This window comes from Thalia democratica, chromosome 3 (genome assembly GCF_965202585.1).
Source record: "Thalia democratica chromosome 3, ktThaDemo2.hap1.1, whole genome shotgun sequence".
Classification (NCBI taxonomy): Eukaryota; Metazoa; Chordata; class Thaliacea; order Salpida; family Salpidae; genus Thalia; species Thalia democratica.
In genome coordinates this window covers 10,093,722-10,116,024 of record NC_139167.1, presented here as the reverse complement: position 1 = coordinate 10,116,024, position 22,303 = coordinate 10,093,722, and the positions used below count along the sequence as shown (strand labels likewise).

Here is a 22,303-nt window from a genome sequence, read left to right as displayed (position 1 = left end):
ACTTAAAAACTTCTGTTTACACCGTGATAACGAATTAACCGAAATCTTAGACAAAATTCCGACCTGGGAAACCAAAACTACATTTAATCAAATCTTCTCAACGGCCACAAAATGGGCCAAATGCCCAGAAGACGACAGAATAAAGTTTTTTCTCGCGTACTTAATGCCCTCCGCAATAAAAAGTAAAATTAAAGAGTATTACGACGCGGACCTTGATGTTTTTAGACGTAAAAGTCAAGCTATATGGAATGCCCATAAAGAAAGCGCATTACAAACTAGTCAAGTAAATTACAATAGGCTACACAAACCCGTTCAAAATCATTATAGCTTTAGAAAAAACTATCAAGGTAGATTTCGCGCTGAGCCTCAACAAGAATCTTACCAAAGGCATAATAATACAAACAATAACTACAATCACCAAAACCGAAATAAAAACTATGCGAACAATAACAACTCGAACCAATCTTATCAAAACTACCGATATAATGAAAACAGAGACCGAAACGATTCTAATTCGTATCCACGTCCTTATGCTCGCACAAACAATCAGAATCGACAACAGGGAAACGGGTCCCCGTCGTCCCGACAATAAGAGGAAGAGACGATGGGTACAACAATAATCCTCTTAACAACACTATAAATAGCCCAACTAAAGTAGCTAATGTAACTCATCGTAAATATCATAACCAACTTACAAACAAAAATAATAATCCTATATATAAACCTTACTTTAATGATGCCAAAAGGCTTACAAAAAAATCTAAACCATTTCAAAATAATAATGAAAAACCTCTTGCAAATACTAACTTATTAAACAGTAAAACGTCTACTACGAATAATTTGAAAAGTGATGATGTTTGGAAATTTGAAATAAAAAAAGCTTCACACGTTAGCTTTGAAAAATTACCACAAAGTTTACCATTTATAGTAGATACTAATTCCGAAGCATTATTTTTTGTCGATACGGGTTGTGAAATCAGTATTCTTCCAAAAAATCTAACAAATGGTATTAATCACTATTTTCGACCGCAAAGTAAGACCATACAGGGAATAAGTAATACTCCTATACATCCCTTAGGTAGTGTTAAGGTCCTTTTAAAATTTGGTAATTTAAAAGATATCGAACATAATTTTTGGGTCACTCAAGAAAATAGAGAATACGGCATCATAGGAATTGACTTTTTGAAAACTTATAAACTATCTATTTCGTTAGAAAACTCTAAGTTGTATCAAAATAAGACCAATCGTGTAGTTAAATTATATACGGCTAACGAATTGCCAAAATCGGTTGTAGTTACCTCACACAATTTAAAAGTAACTGATAACGAATTTATTTCACACTTTGAGGATAAATGTAAAAACTTACTTGATGAATTTCCAGAACTTACAGAGACACCTGATTACACTCGACCAGTAAAACACGGGCATTCTTTGGAAATTATAGTCGAAAATTTTAGCCCTAAAATAGTCAAAGCGCGCCGATGTAATGGTGTAAGACGAATGAAGGTTGAAGAAAATTTTAATGACCTTATTAATATGGGTGCAATGTCACGTGGTACGGCAGATATGTGCGCTTCGCCCATTACGATAGTTCCAAAGAAAGACAATTCCATACGCATGTGTGTGGACTACACAATTCTTAATGCACATACACGCCCAATGTCTTACCCCTTGCCTAGGATTGATGAACTTGCAGAAATCATTCCTGAAGGAACTAAGTATTTTTCGTGTCTTGATCTTAAGGAAGCTTACTATAGCTTGCCTATCAAGCCTAGTTCTCGAAAATATGCCGCAATAATAGCTCACCATGGGGTATTCATACCCCATCGCACGTCTTTTGGACTAAAAAATGCCCCAATGGCATTTCAGTCCATGATGCAAAGCATACTAGCAGGTTGCTCTGAGTATACATTTGTGTATCTTGATGATATTTTGATTTTCAGCAAGTCTGAGAATGATCATTTAAATCATCTCAGAAAAGTTTTACAAACTTTGCACAAGAGTGGGTTATATCTTAATTTACAAAAGTGTGTTTTTGCCAGAAACAAACTAGATTTTCTTGGTCATTCAGTAAGTATCGATGGGGTTGATGTCCTAGAAAATAAAGTAGCAGCAATTAAAAACTTACCTATACCTACGAATCGCAAAGAATTAAAACGTTTTCTTGGCTTGTGCAACTATTATAATCGGCACATTCCAAAGCTAGCCAAGGTAACTGCTCCACTTAATGAAATATCAGGGGGCCCTAAATCTACTAATAGGAGACCTTTACATTTAAACGAAACCCAAATTAAATCTTATAACGATACTCTAAATACATTGTCAAACGCAGCGACCCTCGCCTTTGAAGACCATGAGAGGCCATTAATCGTTTATTCAGACGCATTCGATAATCACATTGGGGCCGTACTCGAACAGGAGGGTAAAAACGGGGAAAAACGTCCACTCGCATTTTTCTCTAAAAAACTTCCAGTTCTAAAAACTGTCAGATCGACTTTTTTTAAAGAATTGCGTGCGTTATACTTAAGTCTAAAACATTTTCAAAGTCGCGTTATAGGTCGAAATTTAATTGTCAGGACTGACAGTCTATCTGTAGCAAAAGCTATCAATAACCCTATGGGGAAACAATCTCCAATGGAACAGAGATACATTGCCGCAATTAAAGAATTTAATCCAATAGTTACTCATGTATCAGGAGATGAAAATAAGGTAGCGGATGCCTTAAGTCGACCCCCATTAGTAACGGCCATGTACATTAAAGTACCGCAAGAAGATTCGGATTACATCTATACCTCCGAAGAAGATGACGAAGACAGTCTATCAGACTACCAGTCATCTGAAAATGAGGAAGAAATCATTACCCCAGAATCTTTAAACAAAAAAGAGATAGCTAAGTTACAAAGCGACGAGCCTGATTTAATACAGGCAGCTTATGAACATAAAAAAGACGTTCCTTTTTTAAAACCAGAAAATTTAGCAGTAATAGTAGAAGACGACCAACAACGAATTATATTACCTTTTGTTTTAAGATTATCTGCTTACGAGTTAGCACATAGCTACTTACATTTAGGGAAAGAGAAATCTGTTTTAGCAACGGCAAAAGATTATTGGTGGCCAACGCTACGAAAAGATGTAGAGTATTACGTGCAAACGTGCTCAACCTGTCAAGCTACGCGAACGACGAGACACAATCGTCCGAAACTGGGTTTCTACCCAGAAAACATTGAGCGTTTTCAGTTTGTTCATGTCGACCTCGTAGGTCCAATTGAAAAAGATTCAGGAAATTTCAACTATATTCTCACAATGAGAGATAGATCAACTGGCTTTCTTGCCACGGCTCCAATCGTAGACAAAAAAGCAGAAACAGTTAGAGATGCGTTTATACAAAACTGGTGTGGACACTATGGTATTCCACAGGTCGTAATGACTGATAATGGGCGTGAATTCTCAAACTTAATCTTAACTCGCACCTTTGAAGAGCTTGGTATTGACCATAGATTTACACCTCCTTACAGTCCCCAAACTAATGGTTTTGTGGAAAGAATACATAATCACATTAACGTAGCACTTAGGGCACTTTCTGATAAAGCAAACTGGCCTTTGAATTTGCCTTTAATAACGATAAACATAAACAATTCGTTTATGGAAGGGTCGCCTTTCACACCTTCACAATATGCGTTTGGAACGTGCGTAAATATTAGCGGTCGCGTAATGCTAAACGAAGTAAATGATAACGAGCCAGAAACCAGCGTATTCGACACTAAAATTTTCCTTCATACAATGTCTAAAGTTAGTAAAGTTCATAGAAAGCATGAAGAGAAAAAAGCTTATTACGAACCGGGTTTGTTTGAATGTGAACAGGTATGGTTAAAACGAAAAAGTAGAAAAAAACTTAGTTCTTTATACCAAGGGCCTTACCCCGTGCATTCATTTAGTGAACACTCGGCTATCATTGATAAAAATTCAAAGCTTATTAAGGTTAGTATTAGAAAAATTAAAGCGTATTTTCCTAGGGAGGATCTTAACAAAAATGGCGAAAAAATAGGGAAAAATAAAGCGTATGATTTAAGAGAACGAAGAAATAAAATTAATTACGCAGAAAATTCATCTGATGACGAAATATAAGTTTGGCTGTAAATGCAAAAAAATATTAAACTTATAGTTTCAGTTTTTTTCGGAATCACAAATATTGATTTTCTAAGTAAAAACTTACTGGTAAAATCAGCAAAAGTTATTTTTGATAATCAATACTTTCTTATCATTTCACTTGTTGTGAAACAATGCTGAAATTAATTTATTGAAATATTTTAATACTGAAACTAATTTGAAACTAAGTTTTTGTGTTTAAGCAAAAAGAAAAAACTTTGACGACACCAGTTTATTAAAAAAATCATCTCTTATCACGTTTTAAATTAATTGTTTCCTAAGTTTAAAACACTTGTTAGTTTTTATTACATTAGCAAGTTCAAGCGATAAAATTATCGAAAGTGTTTCTTTTCACTCCCTAATGAATTTCATTCGCTACACGCGTAAACTTGCGGTTTTTATTTTCCCTTACTTTTTAAGTGTTCTGTTACGAACTTCAAAAAAACCTATACAGTTTTCTTTGCTTTCGCTACAATTCCGAGAATTTTTTTTTTCTTTATTCATATTCAAGCCTCTAGTTTTAAAACAGTGATTTTTGTGAAACTTAAATGTTTTATAGACATACTAAGCTTTAATAGGTAAAATGTAAACCAAATCATGCACGTTTAAAAAAGATTACAAAACGGAAAAACCTGCATAAACAAAAATAAATCAATGTTATTTAGATGTTTAGTTTATTTTTAAACCGTACTCCTTTGATTATAAACAAAATGGATATTTATAATTTGCTATGACAAACTTTTCTTTTCTCTTTTCCGTCTTTGTTTCGATATATAGCGAGCATCGTTTTGAAGCAAACATTTGTTTAAAGATGTTCCGTGTAGTAGTTTGTCTGATTCTGGTCCTTATTATAAAAGCGGATGAGGTTATCCGTAAGCAATACTTACCGTTTTGCGAAAACTTTCCAGTAAAAGCCTACAAGCTGACAGACCAGAAAATTTAAAAAGTATAAAAAAAAAAGAAGAAAAAAATTTATAAAAAGATTAAAAAAAAATTAATTAAAAATATCAATTTGTATTTAATCGTCAGATCATTTCCACACAAATTTACATCGTTCAATATTAATTCGAAATGAACAACATGCCACTTGACTTGATGGATGTCTTTGGCGCACCACTAGCTAACGAGTTAGAAGTGGTTGATCAAGAAATACTAGATATGTTCTTTAACAACCAAAATATCAACAATCTTCATAACATAACGCCGAATGATGATGGATACGACACCGATCCAGATAACTGGTGGAAAGATCCAGATGATCACGGAGATTTTGCTGCTACAAACTTCACCGTTACAAAAGAGGTATGGCAAGCTTTAACGACTGAAGAAAAATACTACTACCCAGAAAGCCTTGAAATTGTGATTGAGGAACGCGAAGAAGCAGCTTCAAAACAGGCGGAAGAAGAAGCGCGATACAAATTGAAACTTGAATTAAAACATTAAACAAAAACTAAGTTTACACATGTTTTTTTTTTTCTTTTTCTAAAACTTTTTTTGATTAATAAATCTATTTTAAACTTTTATATAAACTTTTAGATTTAAAATACAAAAACCTATTGCCTTAAGTGTAATTACTAAGATACTCACAAAATTCGCAATTGTAGTTTTATCGTTAATCAAATTAATAACAACTTTTTTTTCTGTTTTGACAAAAGTTAGATTTAAATATAGTATTTTAAACTTGTTTTTTTCAAATAATTTCATAGTTTTTTTCTCTAAAGTAAACTAAAATCTTGATTACCAGTGAACGATTTATCTACAATATTTTTGTTAAACTTATTAACTATTCACATTATGGGTCGTTTGTGTTTAAAAAGTTTTACCTTTTTTTTGAGTTAATGATATTTCAAAGGACTTATAAATTTGGAAACAAAATTACTTTTTAGATTAAACGACGAAATTTGCTTTTAATCGATAACTCATTTCAATTTTTGATAACATCTCCCAATTTTGTGTGTGATTCGCAAAAACAAATTTGTTTTATTATCTGACAAATATAATCTTTGTAACAAATTAACAACCAGTTTTTGTTCTGTTCTCAAAACAAATCAGTTTTATTATCTGACAAATGTAATTTTTTTTATAATTTAACTCCCAGTTGTTTTTCTCTGTTATTAAAACGAATCCTTTTTGTTTTTCAAATCGTTAATACATCGACTTTTCGAGAAATCAACTCTCAATTTGATTTTTTCCCTACTGGCACATAAGAAGAGCGGACATTGGAAGTTGCTGTTTCAAATTTTGTACACTTGGCATTAGGATGTACCATAGAGATTATAGCCCAATTCATCGTCGTCGAACAAGGTCTAGGTCATCAACACCAAGAAGAATTAAAGTTGAGAGGGATGCCCTCACAATAAAAATCCGTGACAGCGAGGATACAGGGTCAAGGAGTGATCGAATTATCCAGAAGTTGGAAACGTGTTACCAAGTTTTCGCTAGAGTACAAGCAATAACCATGTTCATTGCAATGGTTATCATTGTGTTGAAAGCTGCTCTTGGAATCAATACATAAATTGGTGGAAGAAGGAACAGACATTGTACATAAGAAATTTATAAACAATGAACACTATATTAAATAGAATATTTTTTTTTGTGTTATGTGTTTATTACAAGTTAAATTTATGTTGTTTAAATATCTTTTTGAAGAGCAGCTTTGATCATTTTTTCGTGAGTTAAGAAAAGTAGGGAAAGAGTTTTTGTCTTTTAACTAGGCTTTAAATACTAAGTTAAAAAGTAAAAAAAGAAAATGTCATAATACCAAAGCATTTATTTTATAATTTTAAACCGTGTGAATTAATATCGAAATTTTCGTAAACAATAAAAACTGCGATAAGCTTTCCCATAAAAATCAATTAAAGTTGCATAACAAAATATCATTAAAAAACAAAACTGCGTTAAGCTTTCTCATCGGAATCTTCGTAACAATAAAACTGCGATAAGCTTTCTCATTAAAAATCATTTAAAGTTGCATAACAATAATCATTTTCCTATAAAAAAGCCAATATTGAGAGAATATGTGTTCTTTGCGAATGCATATATAAGCGGTTGTTTAAGAAACAGTGCTCGCTTTTTGTTATGCCCTTGAAACAGCGCGGAACTCAACTATAAGCCGCAGGAAAGGTTTTCTACGATCAAAGCTGCTACGACTTTCAAACGGATATCTGTAACGTGTTAGTGTGTTCTATATCTTGTCACTGCACTTATTATACTTATTAAAGCACAGTTACTCACTCACTATTAAGTTGTATAAAATAGCAGAAGTTTAGTAATAATATAAATGCCTCAAACGCGCGGGAAAACTTCCAAGTCGAAGAAACTTTCCCTTCAGAGAGTTTTGTGGTCCAAGGTTAAAACGGACAAATCGTCTAACATGGACTCTAATACAGGTTATAATAACAGGTAAATATGCTATGAAAACATCAAAAACTAAAAATTCAACTTTTGAAACGACAAAAAAATATACAATACAGTTATTTATTATAATAAAATGTTTCGTTAAAATTTTAGTTTGTAAGTCAAACGTGTCTTGTAACTCAGCTATCAATATCTAAAACTAATTTTAAGTTATAAGAATTACTAAATAAATTTAATTGATTATATTTTTGTCATAAAAGTTCTTTAACGTAGTAATAATTTAATTAAGTTGATTTTGCAAGCTAAAAAAAGTCTTAAAATGTATTACATTTTTTTTAGCTTCTTTAAAATATTTTAATTTAAAGCTGAAACAAGTAAGTAAAATGGTGGCAAAAACTAAGAATACAAGTTCTTACATCGATTAAAAAGTAAGCATATAGTCACAACAAAACTAATGTTTGTTCGAATATCAATTATAACCATTAAATTTGGTATCCAAAATACAATGTACATTTTAAATTAGTTTTTAACTGTTTTTAACAAAACACATAACAACTAGCTGAAAGTTCTTAATGTATTAAGTTTGCGAATTCCATTTTAAATATTTGCTTATTATAAAATGCTTTTCAACATTGAATCATTGATGAATGTGTTCAATTTTTTTAAGTTTATCAAACTAGAGTTCTTATTTTTACACATTGTACAGTTTGCTTTGTGGTCTAACATAGCTGTTTCTCATTTGTATGCTTTTTTTTATTACTAATTGTATAATATAAACTTATAAAACTGTATTACAAATTTGGTTACAATTGTGAATTTGTTTAATTTTTTACTTTTGAACTTCAAATGAAGTTAGGTAACATTGCCTTGCATATTTTAAAAGTTTATATGTAAAAAAGAATATAAATAAGATATTTAAACAAGTTTTATCTTAGTTTTCTATCACTAATATGTAAACAGTTTTTAGTTCTCATTTTGAATTTAGTTATTTAAATTATTTTACTACTAATTTTATTTTTAAATATTACTGAAGTAAGAACTCATGGGAACTAAATTAGTTACAGTGAACATTTATTAACACTATAAAATGTTACTATTTAATTACTATATATTAGAATATTTACTTCAAAACGTAAACATGTTTTTTAGTATAAGTTTTATGTATTAACTTTGTTTTTTATGTTATTCTATAAATTTTTTATTAAATCATCGTTTCTATTTTCAACATTACTATTTTTTATACATGATTTTTCTTTCTTCGTTTTAACTTACTACTCTATCAGCTTATGTAGCCCAGTTTGTAATACTATAGTCCAGCGTAGGACAGTAAACTTTATGTTTAAAGCCATATTAATAAGTTTACAATACATTTATCTTATCTAACTTCAAATATACTGAGTCATAAACACTAAAAAAATGATCTAATAAAATATTTTTTTTATATAATATACATTTTTAAACTTGTTTTAACTTTTAATTAAGAACAAACAATTATGAAAACATAGCATTAAAATTTTAAGGTATGTAAAAACATTATAAGTAATAAAAATTACAATGAAATATTATCTTAGTAAAGGGTTTCTGATTAATTGTTACTGAAGTTTAAGGTGATTTTTCCGAAAAAAGAATTTTGTTTTTACAAAAGAAATTTGTAAGTAATATGTTTAAGTTTAAATACGTTATGATAGAGAGTAAACTTAAATAAGCCACATTTACGTGGTGAAAAAAATGTAAAGTATTACTCAAGCCAACATTTAAAATAAGTATTTTTTATTTTTCAATCTTAGAAAGTGGTGTGTGGGGTTAACCAGATGACGTCATTTACAGCAAAAAAAAATTTAATACTTAAGTTAGTTTTTAAATAGAATAAATTTATAAATTTTAATTGTTTTCTAACAGTTTCAGCTAATTCATTTTAAGTTTTTTTTTTATTAAAATGATTCGTTAATTCTGATAACTTTAAATTTATTTAACAGTTAATATATTGTATAAAAGTTTGTTACTTATTCGACAACTTATAAATGGCTATTTTATATTGTACATTATCATCTGATATACGATTTACACTGGCTAAATTTAAATCGATATATTATATAGAGTTTTTAAATGCTTTTGTATGCAAAACTAAATTACTTTTTCCTAATAAAATAGTTACCTTAATTTAAATAATATAAAACTTTTTTTAATAGTTTACCTGTTCCTATACTCAGTAAAATTCAATTTGTTTAAAACTTATTTATCAGCAGTACTTTTGGATTAATTTCTAATTTTTATTTCTTTTAATCAAATTTTTGCCTTGATTGTGATTTATTAAACTTTTGCACAAGTACAGATGTCGATAAATCGGTAAAGTTGTTTCAGATTTTATTTTCTTACTTTTTCAAATAAATGTTTATCTTTACTTGATTAATATTTTTTACTACAGTTTTAAATATTCAAAATTAACTGTCTATAAAAAATAATTCGTACACCTGATTAGTACAGTAAATTTGTAAGCTATATTAAAATTTTAAATTTGTTTTCGTAACACAGATATCATTGTTTTTTATTTATTTCAGTCAGTTTTAAAACATTAGAATTAAAATATTTAACCATAAGTTTAAATCAAAATATTTCATTACCTAAAAAATTTATTAAACCAAATTAAATCACAAAAACAAAAAAACTTTAAAAAAACAAACTAAAATGCATACATTCTCAGAACCCAAGATACTCAAGCACAGGTAAACTATTTTAAATAGCTGTAATCAAAAATAAACAATTTATAGTAACAAACTATTTTGACCTAAAAAACGAACTTGCTTAATCACCATTTTATTTAAAAAAAGAGTTTTTTTCCTAGTTTTGAAATTTTAAGAAAAATTGGTCGCTTTACTAGTTGTTTAAAAAGTCATCTAAAGTTAGATTTATAATTTTATATAGAAATGTTGACTTAAGATTTAAAAAAGAAAACAAAAATCTCCTAGTTACGTCAAAAAGTATTCGCACCAAATGTTGTATACTATAAAATAATAAATGAAATGTAATAATTATAAGTATGGTATTTTCAATCAGAAGTATTTTAAGCCACTAACATGTGGTTATAAATAATTTTATACATTAAAGTAAACCTGAGTACTATAATAAATCAGTTGTTGCATGCTATTCAACCGAAAAAATAAAAGTTGAATTTGTATTTTAAGCCGTTTTGGGTTTAAGGAGAAATTCTAAAAAGCAACTGATGAAAATACTGATACAAGTTTGATACAGAAAAAAAGGAAGAAAATAAAAAGAATTCCCGTGATTACTGATGCAAGTTTGCATTTTTGCATTTCCTTATTACATCCATGTATAAGTTCTCTTCAGTTAGAGCAGGTACTCATTCTAGACTACCTTGCTTCTGGTAACATTTGTTTTTTTTGTTGTAAAATTATGTTAATATTTATAAGCAAACCTTTATTTAATTTCATAGTCGTTAAATGTAATGTTATACATTCTTAAACATCCTTTTCTGAAAATAAAAAGTGTTTTAAGGTTTTAATAATACTCAAAATAATTTCTAAAGCATAATACTTTTTATGTTGTACATTGTTTATTATATTTTTTAGAGTTTGCAACTTTTCTTCATTTCCTTAATACAATATGTTCATTCATTTTATGCCTAGTTTTAAATAGAAAAGCCCTTAGTAATATTTTATACCAGTATAAGTTAGGTTAATGATCTTATTTATTTATGAGTTAAAAAGTAGATATAAAGTACACTATAGTCATACAGTTTGTTAATAAAAGTAGTCTCCTCTTTATGTTGGTTATAAAGTGAAGGTTTTTTTAATTAAAAAATGTTTAATATAAATTATCACGGTTCTAATAGCCACAATAATACTAACTTAATATGTTTTAAACGGAAAATAGATAAATACTAGTTAAGCTACGTTTATAAATTATTTTTACTTCAATTAAGTAATCTTTTGTAAAAAGTTAATATATAATTAACAATAAAATAGTTTGAATGAAATATAAAGACTTGAGAGTAAATAAAAATCAATCTTTAGTATTTAATTATTAGATTATTCAAAAACATTCTGTAAGCAAAACAAAAAAAAACAGTTTTAATAAAAGTTCAAAACTTTAATGATCTGATAGTATTTAAAGGTTTTTAAATTTATTTATTTTATAATAATGCTATAATTTTAAAGAATTTAAACTTTAAGTATAGTACAAAGGTTTTCAAAACTTTTTTTAAATATATAAATCACCAAATAACCTCACCGTATTAAAATAAACTTTACAGGCTTAATTATTATGTAACTTAAAACTCACGTTCAAAAAATCCTTTCTTTGTCAAAACTAGTATCAATTGAATATTATACTTGTTGTCTCAGAATGAAATATTTTAATTTTTCCTTCAAACTATGCATAAATATTTTTAAACAGAAAGAATCTAAATTTTCTAAATAACCTCAAGTTTTCGAAGCAAAATTTTTACCACAACAATGTTGATTTTATATTGTGACTTATAATTTTCATAAATTTAAAACTATTTAAACACTACAGTTATTTAGTTTTTAGTTACAATATCCAATTATAGGTTACGTTGTTTACATGTAGTTGATAAGTTATCAACATTGATTTCATTAATAACACATCATAAATAATACAACAAATTATTGCCACATTTATTGGCTCAAAATTTCAATGGTGTTTGCAAATTGGTTTTTGTAATCTTAGTTAAAAGTTATTACAATTATTAATGATAAACTTGTAGGGTAGGACTTTTTATGGGTAGTTTTAAATATTGGGTACTTTTAATTGCAGCAATTTTGCAATAAAAAGTACCCAATATTTTGATGATGTCATTAACTTTACTTTGGGTACTTTTGAAGCTTAAACTTTCTTAACAAAACAAAACTGATGTACAGGCCTATGATAAGTTCACTTTGTTTATTTTTCTAAATATGAAAATAACTATATCTGAAATAAACAATAGAAGATAACTTAATATTTCCCTATGTGACCAAAATTACAAAAATATAATTTTCAACCTTAATATTTTTTGTGTAAGTTACAATTTTAAATTTAAGCACAAATTAAGCTATTGACTTTTAAAATTTTTCTTTTATAGTTTATTAATGACTTTAAGTTATTATACTTCATCAAAATTTCATTATTTTACATGTAGAAGTAGTTAAAAAATTACAGATTTTTAGGTGACTTTTGTTTTAAATACCAAATTTTTTCAATTTTTTTTATTTTACAAGTTCAAGGTTTTTCCAGTTTTGTTTAAACTGTCAAGTTCCTAGATTTCAAGTGTGTTGGCAACCCTGCTCAAATTTTAGGAAAGTATTCCTTTCAATATTTATTAATAAAAAGAAAAAATTAAAAAAGATGACAATTAAAACCTACTGTACTTTACTACTTTAATGTTACATATCAAAAGTTTGTTCTGGTATAAAAAATCTGTATAAAGCTACTTGTAGTTTAGATTAATATTTATAAAGTAACATCAACTTATAATAAAAGTGATCTACACCCTTACTGTACCCAAGGTGACTCCTAAAGTTTTTTTGAAATTTTATTAAATTTTTTTAAATTTAATATATTCTTTTAAATGCAAATCTTAATTACTTTTCTAAACAAAACAAGTGATCAGAATTTCAAGTCAATCTAGGATTTTATACAACATTCTAAGATTTCAATAAGCATCTAGGTTTGATGGCCACCCTGTTAGCTTTATTTCAAACAAAATAAAAGTAGCTTTTATAGAAGTACTTAACTTATGTACAACTAGTTCAAGTTTTTCTATGACTGATATTCATCAATAAACTATAAAAGAAAAATTAAAAATGTCAATAGCTTAATTTGTGCTTAAATTTAAAATTGTAACTTACACAAAAAATATCAAGGTTGAAAATTATATTTCTATAATTTTGTTAACATAGGGAAATATTTAGTTACCTTCTATTGTTTTATTTTAGATATAGTTATTTTCATATTTAGTGAAATAAACAAAGTGAATTTGTCATAGGCCTGGACAGCAGTTTTGTTTTCTTAAGAAAGTTTAAGCTTCAAAAGTACCCAAAGTAAAGTTAATGACATCATCAAAATATTGGGTACTTTTTATTACAAAATTGCTGCAATTAAATGTACCCAATACTTAAAACTACCCATAAAAAGTCCTACCGAACTTGTAGGTAAGTCAAAATGACGTCACTAAAACACTTTTGGAGAAATATGTTGTTAACATTTGGTTTTGACAACTTATATTTTAAGTAAATTTAGTATAGCTAAAATAAAGTTTTTTTATATCACCAGTTATTATAAACTAAACATTATTAACTGTTTACTACTTGTGGTAAAGGACTAGTTTTATAGTTTATAAAGAAAAGTTTTTTTATTATTATTTAGCCGTTACTAAAAACTCTGAACTTCAATTTATTACTTAGTTTTTATATAAAATATTCTTTTTTGATCTCTGCATTAGACCCTTTCTTTTTTTTTTCATTATTAAGTAGAATCATTTATATAGACTAAGCAAAGCAAACAAATTTTAATTTGTTACTTTTAATACAGCTGTATAAACTAAAACAATATATGCAGTTTTTATTGTTGACGTAGTTTTTATTGTTTAGAGTTTAAAAAAAAATACAATCAACAAAGGAGCTACATGTGTTATCAAATGTAATGTGTATATTTTTCTCTACTTTAGAACCAAAAATTACATTAATTATATAAATTCTTTCTAATAGATTGCTACTATAATGAATTATATTCTCAATCTATAAATGTATAAATATTAAAAACTGTTTAGTTTGTAAAACAACAAGTAAATTAAAGTCTAAAATAATTAACCTTGTGTATAAAAAAGCCCTTTCGACATTTATTAAAAATTAACATATTGTAAAAACACGTATTTAAAACTTATTGTTAACGTTTTTATTTTAATTTAAACAGTCACATGATAAACATATGATTTTGAACCTGAAATATTGTTATTACAAGTTACTGTTAGATTAAGTCAGAGTCATGATAAATTAATAACATAATTAAAACTAATGAATATTTAAATATTTTCAAAGTACTTAAAACTAGTTTTTACTGGTTAGCTATGTTTTAGCATTGAAACAAACATTTCTACTCTAAATAAAAAGAATATATAGTTTTAATTTTCTTTATATATTTGTTAATTGTAGAACATCTAAAATATCATTTTAATATTATTTATTGAACACAGTTTTTAGATAAGAAAATAAAAAATTGCTTTATTTTTATTTTATTATAGCAATAACTTAAATGTTCGTTTTATATTTATTTTGTTTATTATTTGAATTTTAATTTTTACATAGTGATGCGGCATACTTTTCATACAACTTTTTTACATGTAGGCACTTGAAATTACAGTTTTTTCAACAGACTTTTTAACTAAGTTAAACTCTTTTTTTACAGTTTTACTGCAAACTTTAGCTCATCGTTTCTGAAATGAACGTTTTCAGTTAAAAACAACAAAACTTAATAAACGAGTCTTTTACTTTGTCTAAAAACTTATTCAATCTAATGTACGTTCGAGTAAAATACTGCTGTTTATTTTGTTGTATATTTATAGTGTTTTCTTATATATTTGCTTTTTTTATATAAATTTATTTGAAAACAAGAACTAATACGAACCCGTAAGGAACATTCATAGCAAATTTAAAATGTAGTTAAATAAAAATTAAATCATCGGAAATATTAACACTTACTCTGTATACTTACCATGCATAAATCAAAACGTTTGATCCTCCAGCTGTGTAAAAGGAAATTGATTTTTAGAAATTTTTTTATTCAAAATTCAAAAAGAAAAAAAAAATAAATAAGAAATACATATAAATGTAAAAATCTAAATTAAGTTATTTTATACTGATTATGACATTTACAAATATACAAAAATCTGACAACTTGATCAGCAAGGTATATATATAATTAGTTTAAGCTGTATTTATAAAAACATGATAAACAATTTACAAAACTCTAATAACAGCGCAGATATTTTATTTACAAAATATTTCAATTTACTTAAAACAAACAGATAAAACTACTAAACGAAGCATTACTTAAAATTAAATTTTAAAAACAATGTTTTGACAAAACACTTAGTTTTGCATTAATAAACATTTCAAAAACCTAGTTTGTATGTAAACTTAAACTTGGCCGATATAAAATCATATATCATCTAAAAAATATTTTTATATAATTAGAATAATTAAATACGTTTTGAATATTTTATTTATCATTAGATAAATGTAAAGCCTTTATTCTTAGAAATATGGATTTTGTAATTGTTTATGAATTTTCAAAAGACTATTCGATTAGAACTATACCTGAATCTTTTACAACAAACATCACATCAAAACGGCCTATCTCCAGTATGAATTCTAATATGATTGTTTAAATGATGTTTCAGTGAAATTTTTTTCTTACAAATTTAACATTCATGAGAATTTTTTTGTATGAGTTAGCATGTGTTGTTTCAGATTATTTTTTTCGGTTGAATTTTTTCTCACATACTTCACACTCGAAATCTTTTCTACCATTTTAACCAACATTTGTGTTTTTAAGTAGGTTTTACGAGAAAAACACTTACTACACTTTTCACATTTAAATGGTTTATCAACAGTGTGAATTATTGCATCGAGTTTTAAATGACTATTTTGTGAAAAAGATCTTTTACAAACATCACATTGATAAATCTTTAAACCAGAATGAGTAAGTTTATGTCTATTTAAAGTACCTTTTTGTGTAAAACTTTTATTACAAACATCACAACTGTAAGGTTTTTCACCAGTATGAATTCTTTTATGCATAACCAATGATGACTTCGTTGTAAAATCTTTTCCACAAGTTACACAAATTTGTCTTTTATGATTACCTTGCAAATTCATTGTATAACAAATGCTTAATATTCATAAACTTTGTAAAATTAGTTGATAAATATAAATGCTACAAAGACTACTTAATTTATATAAATTACTATACAGCTAATACTCGAAGTAATATTAAACTACTGCATTTATAAATTAGTTCAATATTATTCAAACTGCTTTGGTCTTTTTTATAAGTTATTATTTCTACAGTGTATAACTCTTTACTATTTTTTATTTACTTAAATAAATTTAAAAAAAAATGATAACTTTTAATACTTATTTTAAAAACAGCATTGTTTTCTTCTATTACCAAAGAACTTTATTTAGTTTATTAACTGGATAATAAAGTTGCTAAAGCATTTAAATTTACTCAATTGGAGTATTGTAGTATCTACTGAAATATATACAGTAGATAAGTAAAATTTCAAATTAACTTTTATTTAATTCATTAAAAAAAATTTAAACTTTTGTCAACCTTTTTCGAAATGTTTCATTGACAAAAATTAGTCAATTTAACTGAAATAAAATATGTGAAATAAATAAAAGGACTAGTTTGGTAAATAATTATGACATCTAATCTCTAAACCTCTGCTGATTAAACGTTAAAATCCAATTTTAAATAGACAATTAACTAAGCCGGGTTTTACCCATACACTAAGAGCTTTTCATTAGTAAGATACATATTTGTTTAACAATGTGTGAATGTTTATGTAACTTGTAATTTTATTGTAGCTTATAATTTTAATTTATATCTGTTTATATATTGTATTACTTCAATTTTTGTATACTTAGTTGTTTAACACTAATTTTTCGTTATTTCGCACAATATTTTGTTGATAATGACTGATGAAAAGTCGAAACTTCGACTGCGATTAAATTTTAAACTTAGAATGTGTTTCTCTTTAAATTGGTATTCAAAAGTTAGGTAGTACAATATTTGAGTTAAACTTTGATTGTGTGCAAAATTTTAAATAAAAAATAAAGTTATTTATTTGTTAAATATTAAATAAACAATTTTTTAATAAAACCTGTCTTTATTCATTGCATAATTCAGATTTTTTTTTAAAGTTTATGTTGTGTGTAAACATTTTGTTTTTCATAGCGATGCGGCATACTTTAATATAAAATTTTCTTACAGTTTTATTGAAGCTTCAACAGAGATTTTAATATTAATTGAGTTCTTCTCATCCAATTGTACTGAGGTCGGCAAACTGCAGCTCACTGTTTCTGACTCTCGTCGTTTTCAATAAAACAATGCTTAATAAGCGAGCTAACTATTTAATTTAGAAATATCATTAATATAATATTTTTTTATTACATTTACAGATATTTGAGTTTTTGTTTTAACATAGTAATTCGGTAAAATTTAAGTTAACATAAATATTTCATAATGTTTTCTTATTAGTTCATTTGAAGCTTTTTCTTTAATTATTTTAACTAAATTAAATTATTTTTATCAATTTGTACTGAGAAAACCAAACTGCGACTCAATTGCAACGATTTTTAAAAATTAACAATGCTTAAAATATGAGTTCATTACATTTAATAATTTTATTCAATCTAGTATTTTCTTATGTGTGTTACTAAAAAACGCTGCCTATTTTATGTAGTTTGTTAGACGATTGCTGTTATACAATGTTTATTGAACGACATAAAAAGCTTTCAACATTCTTTGCCTTAAAACCTTTTGTACTAAGGAACCTCTCAGTTATCGAGTCGTACTATACTATTATTTGTTTTTATTTTGTTTGTATTTATCAGTTATCATGTGAACTATGTATTGCGAAGAATTTTTTAACTTATGTTTATTAATAGATTAAAAGTATTTTTCCCTAAAATAAATTACAACATTTTTGTGTCTTTTTTAATGAAAACAGTAAAAGCAGTCCGACAATGAATATTTAAAAATTTAATTTAGTTATTTTTACCCTATTATATCTAGCAATATGAACACGAACTATTTTCTATGATTATAAATTTATATTTTTAACTTCAAATGGAATAACATAAAGGCTATCAAATTGTCGTATAAAAAAAAATATTTACTTAAGATAATTTATACTATTTATACATGTAAAACAATTTGATAGATTTAATAGCAAGGCTATCAAATAATATATATAATTAGTTCGAACTGTACTTAAAAACAAAAATGTATAACATTTTTAATGATAAGAATACCGCATATGCAGATTTAATAACTTTCATAAAAGTTCATTTGTAATAAATGAAACTATTAAGACGAAAAATTATATTTAGCTAAATTAAGAAATTATTTTGTTTTATAAAAATAGTTTAGCTTTGCAAACATTTAAAATAAAAAAAAAAACTATAGTTAACATATAAATCTAAGCTTAGCAAATATATATCATATGTTAATTCACAAGTGTATATAAAGTAGTAATTTAATAACTTTCGAACAAACAAAAGGATTTCTTACAATATTGATTGTTTTCATTCGAATTATAAAAACTATTGTTGTTGCTTATGAATTTTCAAATGAATATTTCTACTTGAGCTTTTAGTAAATCTTCTTCCACAAACATCACATCCAAATTGTTTTTCTCCTGTATGAATTCTAACATGACAAACTAAAGTTGATTTTTGTGTAAATCTTCTACCACAGACATCACATCCAAATGGTCTATCTCCAGTGTGAGTACGTATGTGACTGCTTAGATGATGTTTGAGTGAAAACTTCTTCTCGCAAACATCACATTCATGAGGCTTTTCTTTGGTGTGAGTCAACATGTGCTGTTTTAGGACAAATTTACAAACAAACTTTTTCCGACAGACATCACACTGAAATTCTTTTCTACCACTATGTGTCAACATGTGTCTTGTCAAGCTTGTTTTCAGGGTAAAACATTTGTCACAGTGTTCACATATAAATGGTTTGTTATCATTATGAACTATTGCATGGCGTTTTAAATTACTTCTTTGTGAAAAGCATTTTTTGCAAACATCACATTGATAAATCTTCAAACCAGAATGAGTAAGCTGATGTGATTTCAAATTACTTTTCCGTGAAAAACTTTTGTCACAAACATCACAACTGTAGGGTTTTACTCCAGTATGAACTCTTTTGTGAAAAACTAATGCTGATTTGAACTTATAACATTTCCCACAAGTTACACACACATGCTTTTTATAATCGGCTGACATTTTTTTGTATTACTTACGGTAAATAATCCTAAACTTTGCGAAAATTAAATTATCTAAAGATTGCTTCAATTTTTCAGCAAACTGCTTTGCTTTTAACTTTTGTTTACATACTTGTCGTTAAATTTTTTTTCTTCTAACGTTTTGTTTAAACAAGTCAATTATGAAACAAATAAAGTTGAAATACTTTTACAACACAACAGTTATAAGATTTAATTATTCTTCCTTATTACTTTAGAAAACTATTTAGCTTTGCAACATAAAAAAAAATCATTTATGACACACTCAACTATATGTAACTGAAATATTCAAATATACTTATTCGTAAAGTTTTGTTTCAAGTAGTACTTTATCAAACTTTATAAAAAAATATTACTGTTCTATTTTTACTTTTTTCAAAATGTTTTTTATACTAAATAAAGTATGTAAAATTATTAATAATACTAGTTTAATAAGTTCTTAAAACATGAATATAATAGTTACTTCATAAGACTTATCTACATATCCATTCAACATGTTACAGTTATGAATACTAAAACTAAAATATTTAATTTGAAAACAAAAAATTTTTGTTTAGTAAGTCAAAAATTGAGCAGAACGAAAAATCTTTTACAAATGTAGTAACATAAAACCTATATCATTTGAATATGATTGTTTGTTATTTTATAACGCTTAAAATTCTATTGCACGAACTTACCAAGGTATTTTTATCTCTAACAACAACTAAGTGGTTATGGTACTTTTTAAAAACATAAAAAAGTTATTCAGAATCAGACAGATTTAATTTTACCACTACATTTATCATCAATCAACAGTTCTGTAACGAAAATACTAAGTTGAAAAACTATGCAAAAACTACTGAAGTTAAATCATATGAAAAAGGTATAACAAAACATGTTTTTTAAGTTTTAGTTATTATATGATGGGTAATTAGGTTATATAAAGGTTAGTTAGTTTTTAAAATTAGATAACGCAACCTTTATTTTAAATTAATAAAAAACTTATTTATTGTGGTAAAGCTAAGAATTATATTACTGTTTAGTACAAAAATGGCTATGTAGAAAAAATGCATATTTCTATAAACGATAATGTACATTAAACGTGATCATACGTCTTTGGTTAAAATTAAATATTGACGTAAAGAAACTAACAATATATTATACATAAGGTGCATCTCAGTATAAACTATCACTAATAAAACCATCAAAATAAGAAATACTTCTAAAAAAGTCCTAAAATGGTTCGAAGAAAAAAGTCCTAAAATGAAATTTAATACTCAATTTGTAAACGTTCTTAGAGCATTCAATATATTTGTAAAGTTATAACCATTTAAAAACGTCTAAGTAATGGGGACATTGACAAATAAGTCGTTTTCTTTGATTTAGTGATTTTAATTTATGAAAAGGAGTCTTTTCAGGTTACTTAAGGTACATGTTTTATTATGTTTGTTGTTGTTTTTTAAACAGACAATAGTGAATTTATTGAAAATAATATTTATCGTTCTTTTCGTTTAGATTCCATAAGTTGTTTGATAATTATGTGTTATTTATGTGTGAAAATTGTCTGGCAACAACAAGTTTACTTTTTAATGCAAAAAACAATTATAGCATTCGGATTTTTCAACTGTAATAAAATATTCTTTATTTCGAATCTAAACAAAATAAGTATTTTAGCATTTGCAATGAAGATATTTCACATTGCTTATAATATTTGAAAGATTAATACAACAATCCTTGAAAAACTAAAATATATTTTGTGTCTTGGAAATATTTAAAACAAAATTTAATGATAAAAGTCTAAAAATTGTTTTTAAAATATAATTTAGGAATTGATTTACTCTATTGGAATACAGAATGTAAAGAAAAATAATTATTCTAAAATTAGAGATTTTACATTTTTCTTCTAAATAGAATACTAAAAATTTCACAATCTAACATTCAGTTATACGAGTAAAAAAAACAAATTTTAATTGTTTTATAATTTTTATTGACATATACTAATGTGCAAAATTTTTATAAGTTGACTAGCAAAGTTTTTGAATTTTTTGATAATTAGTTGAAGCTGCCCTTCTTAAAATTAATATAAAAATAACTTTAATGACTCTAACGCACCGCTGACAAACACTACATAAGTTCTTTATAAATTCAGAATTACTTAGAAGATAAAAACATACAGATGTAAATATTGAAAAAAGTATTGTATAAAGTTAAATTAAGGAAGCATTTTGTTTTACTGAAATGTTTTAGTTTTGTAAATTTTAAAACCTACTTAAGATATTAATTAAAACTTATGCAATATAATTCATATATCTTCCTACAAAATATCATTTTATTATAAATTTTGCGAATTAGTAACAAACTTTTTTTTACAATACTTTTCTCGTTGGATAAATATCAAGTCATTAAAAGTAAGAACTTTTGTCATTGTTTATGAATTCTCAAATGACTGTCTCTATGTGAACTCTGTGTGAATCTTCTTCCACAAACATCACATCCAAATGGTCTATCTCCAGTTTGAATTCTAGTATGAGTGTTTAAATTTGATTTCTGAGAAAACGTCTTCTTACATGTATTACATTCATGAAGATTTTCTTTTGTGTGAGTCAACATATGTTGTGTTATATAAGTTTTCCGAGCGAACAATTTTTTACAGACTTCACATTGAAAATCTTTCTTACCACTATGTATTAAAATATGTGTATTCAAGCTAGATTTTTGAGTAAAATTTTTATAACACTGTTTACATTTAAATGGTTTATCATC

The 22,303-nt window shown here is 26.3% G+C and overlaps 1 protein-coding gene across 1 annotated transcript; it reads right to left on the bottom strand.

Annotated features, from left to right (window-relative positions):
• Window positions 1-18,851: 18,851 nt before the first annotated feature.
• Window positions 18,852-19,544, bottom strand: LOC145832081 (uncharacterized). Its single transcript, XM_082939441.1, has one exon. It carries the CDS (start codon window positions 19,542-19,544, stop codon window positions 18,852-18,854), a length of 693 nt encoding a protein of 230 aa, XP_082795567.1.
• Window positions 19,545-22,303: the final 2,759 nt, after the last annotated feature.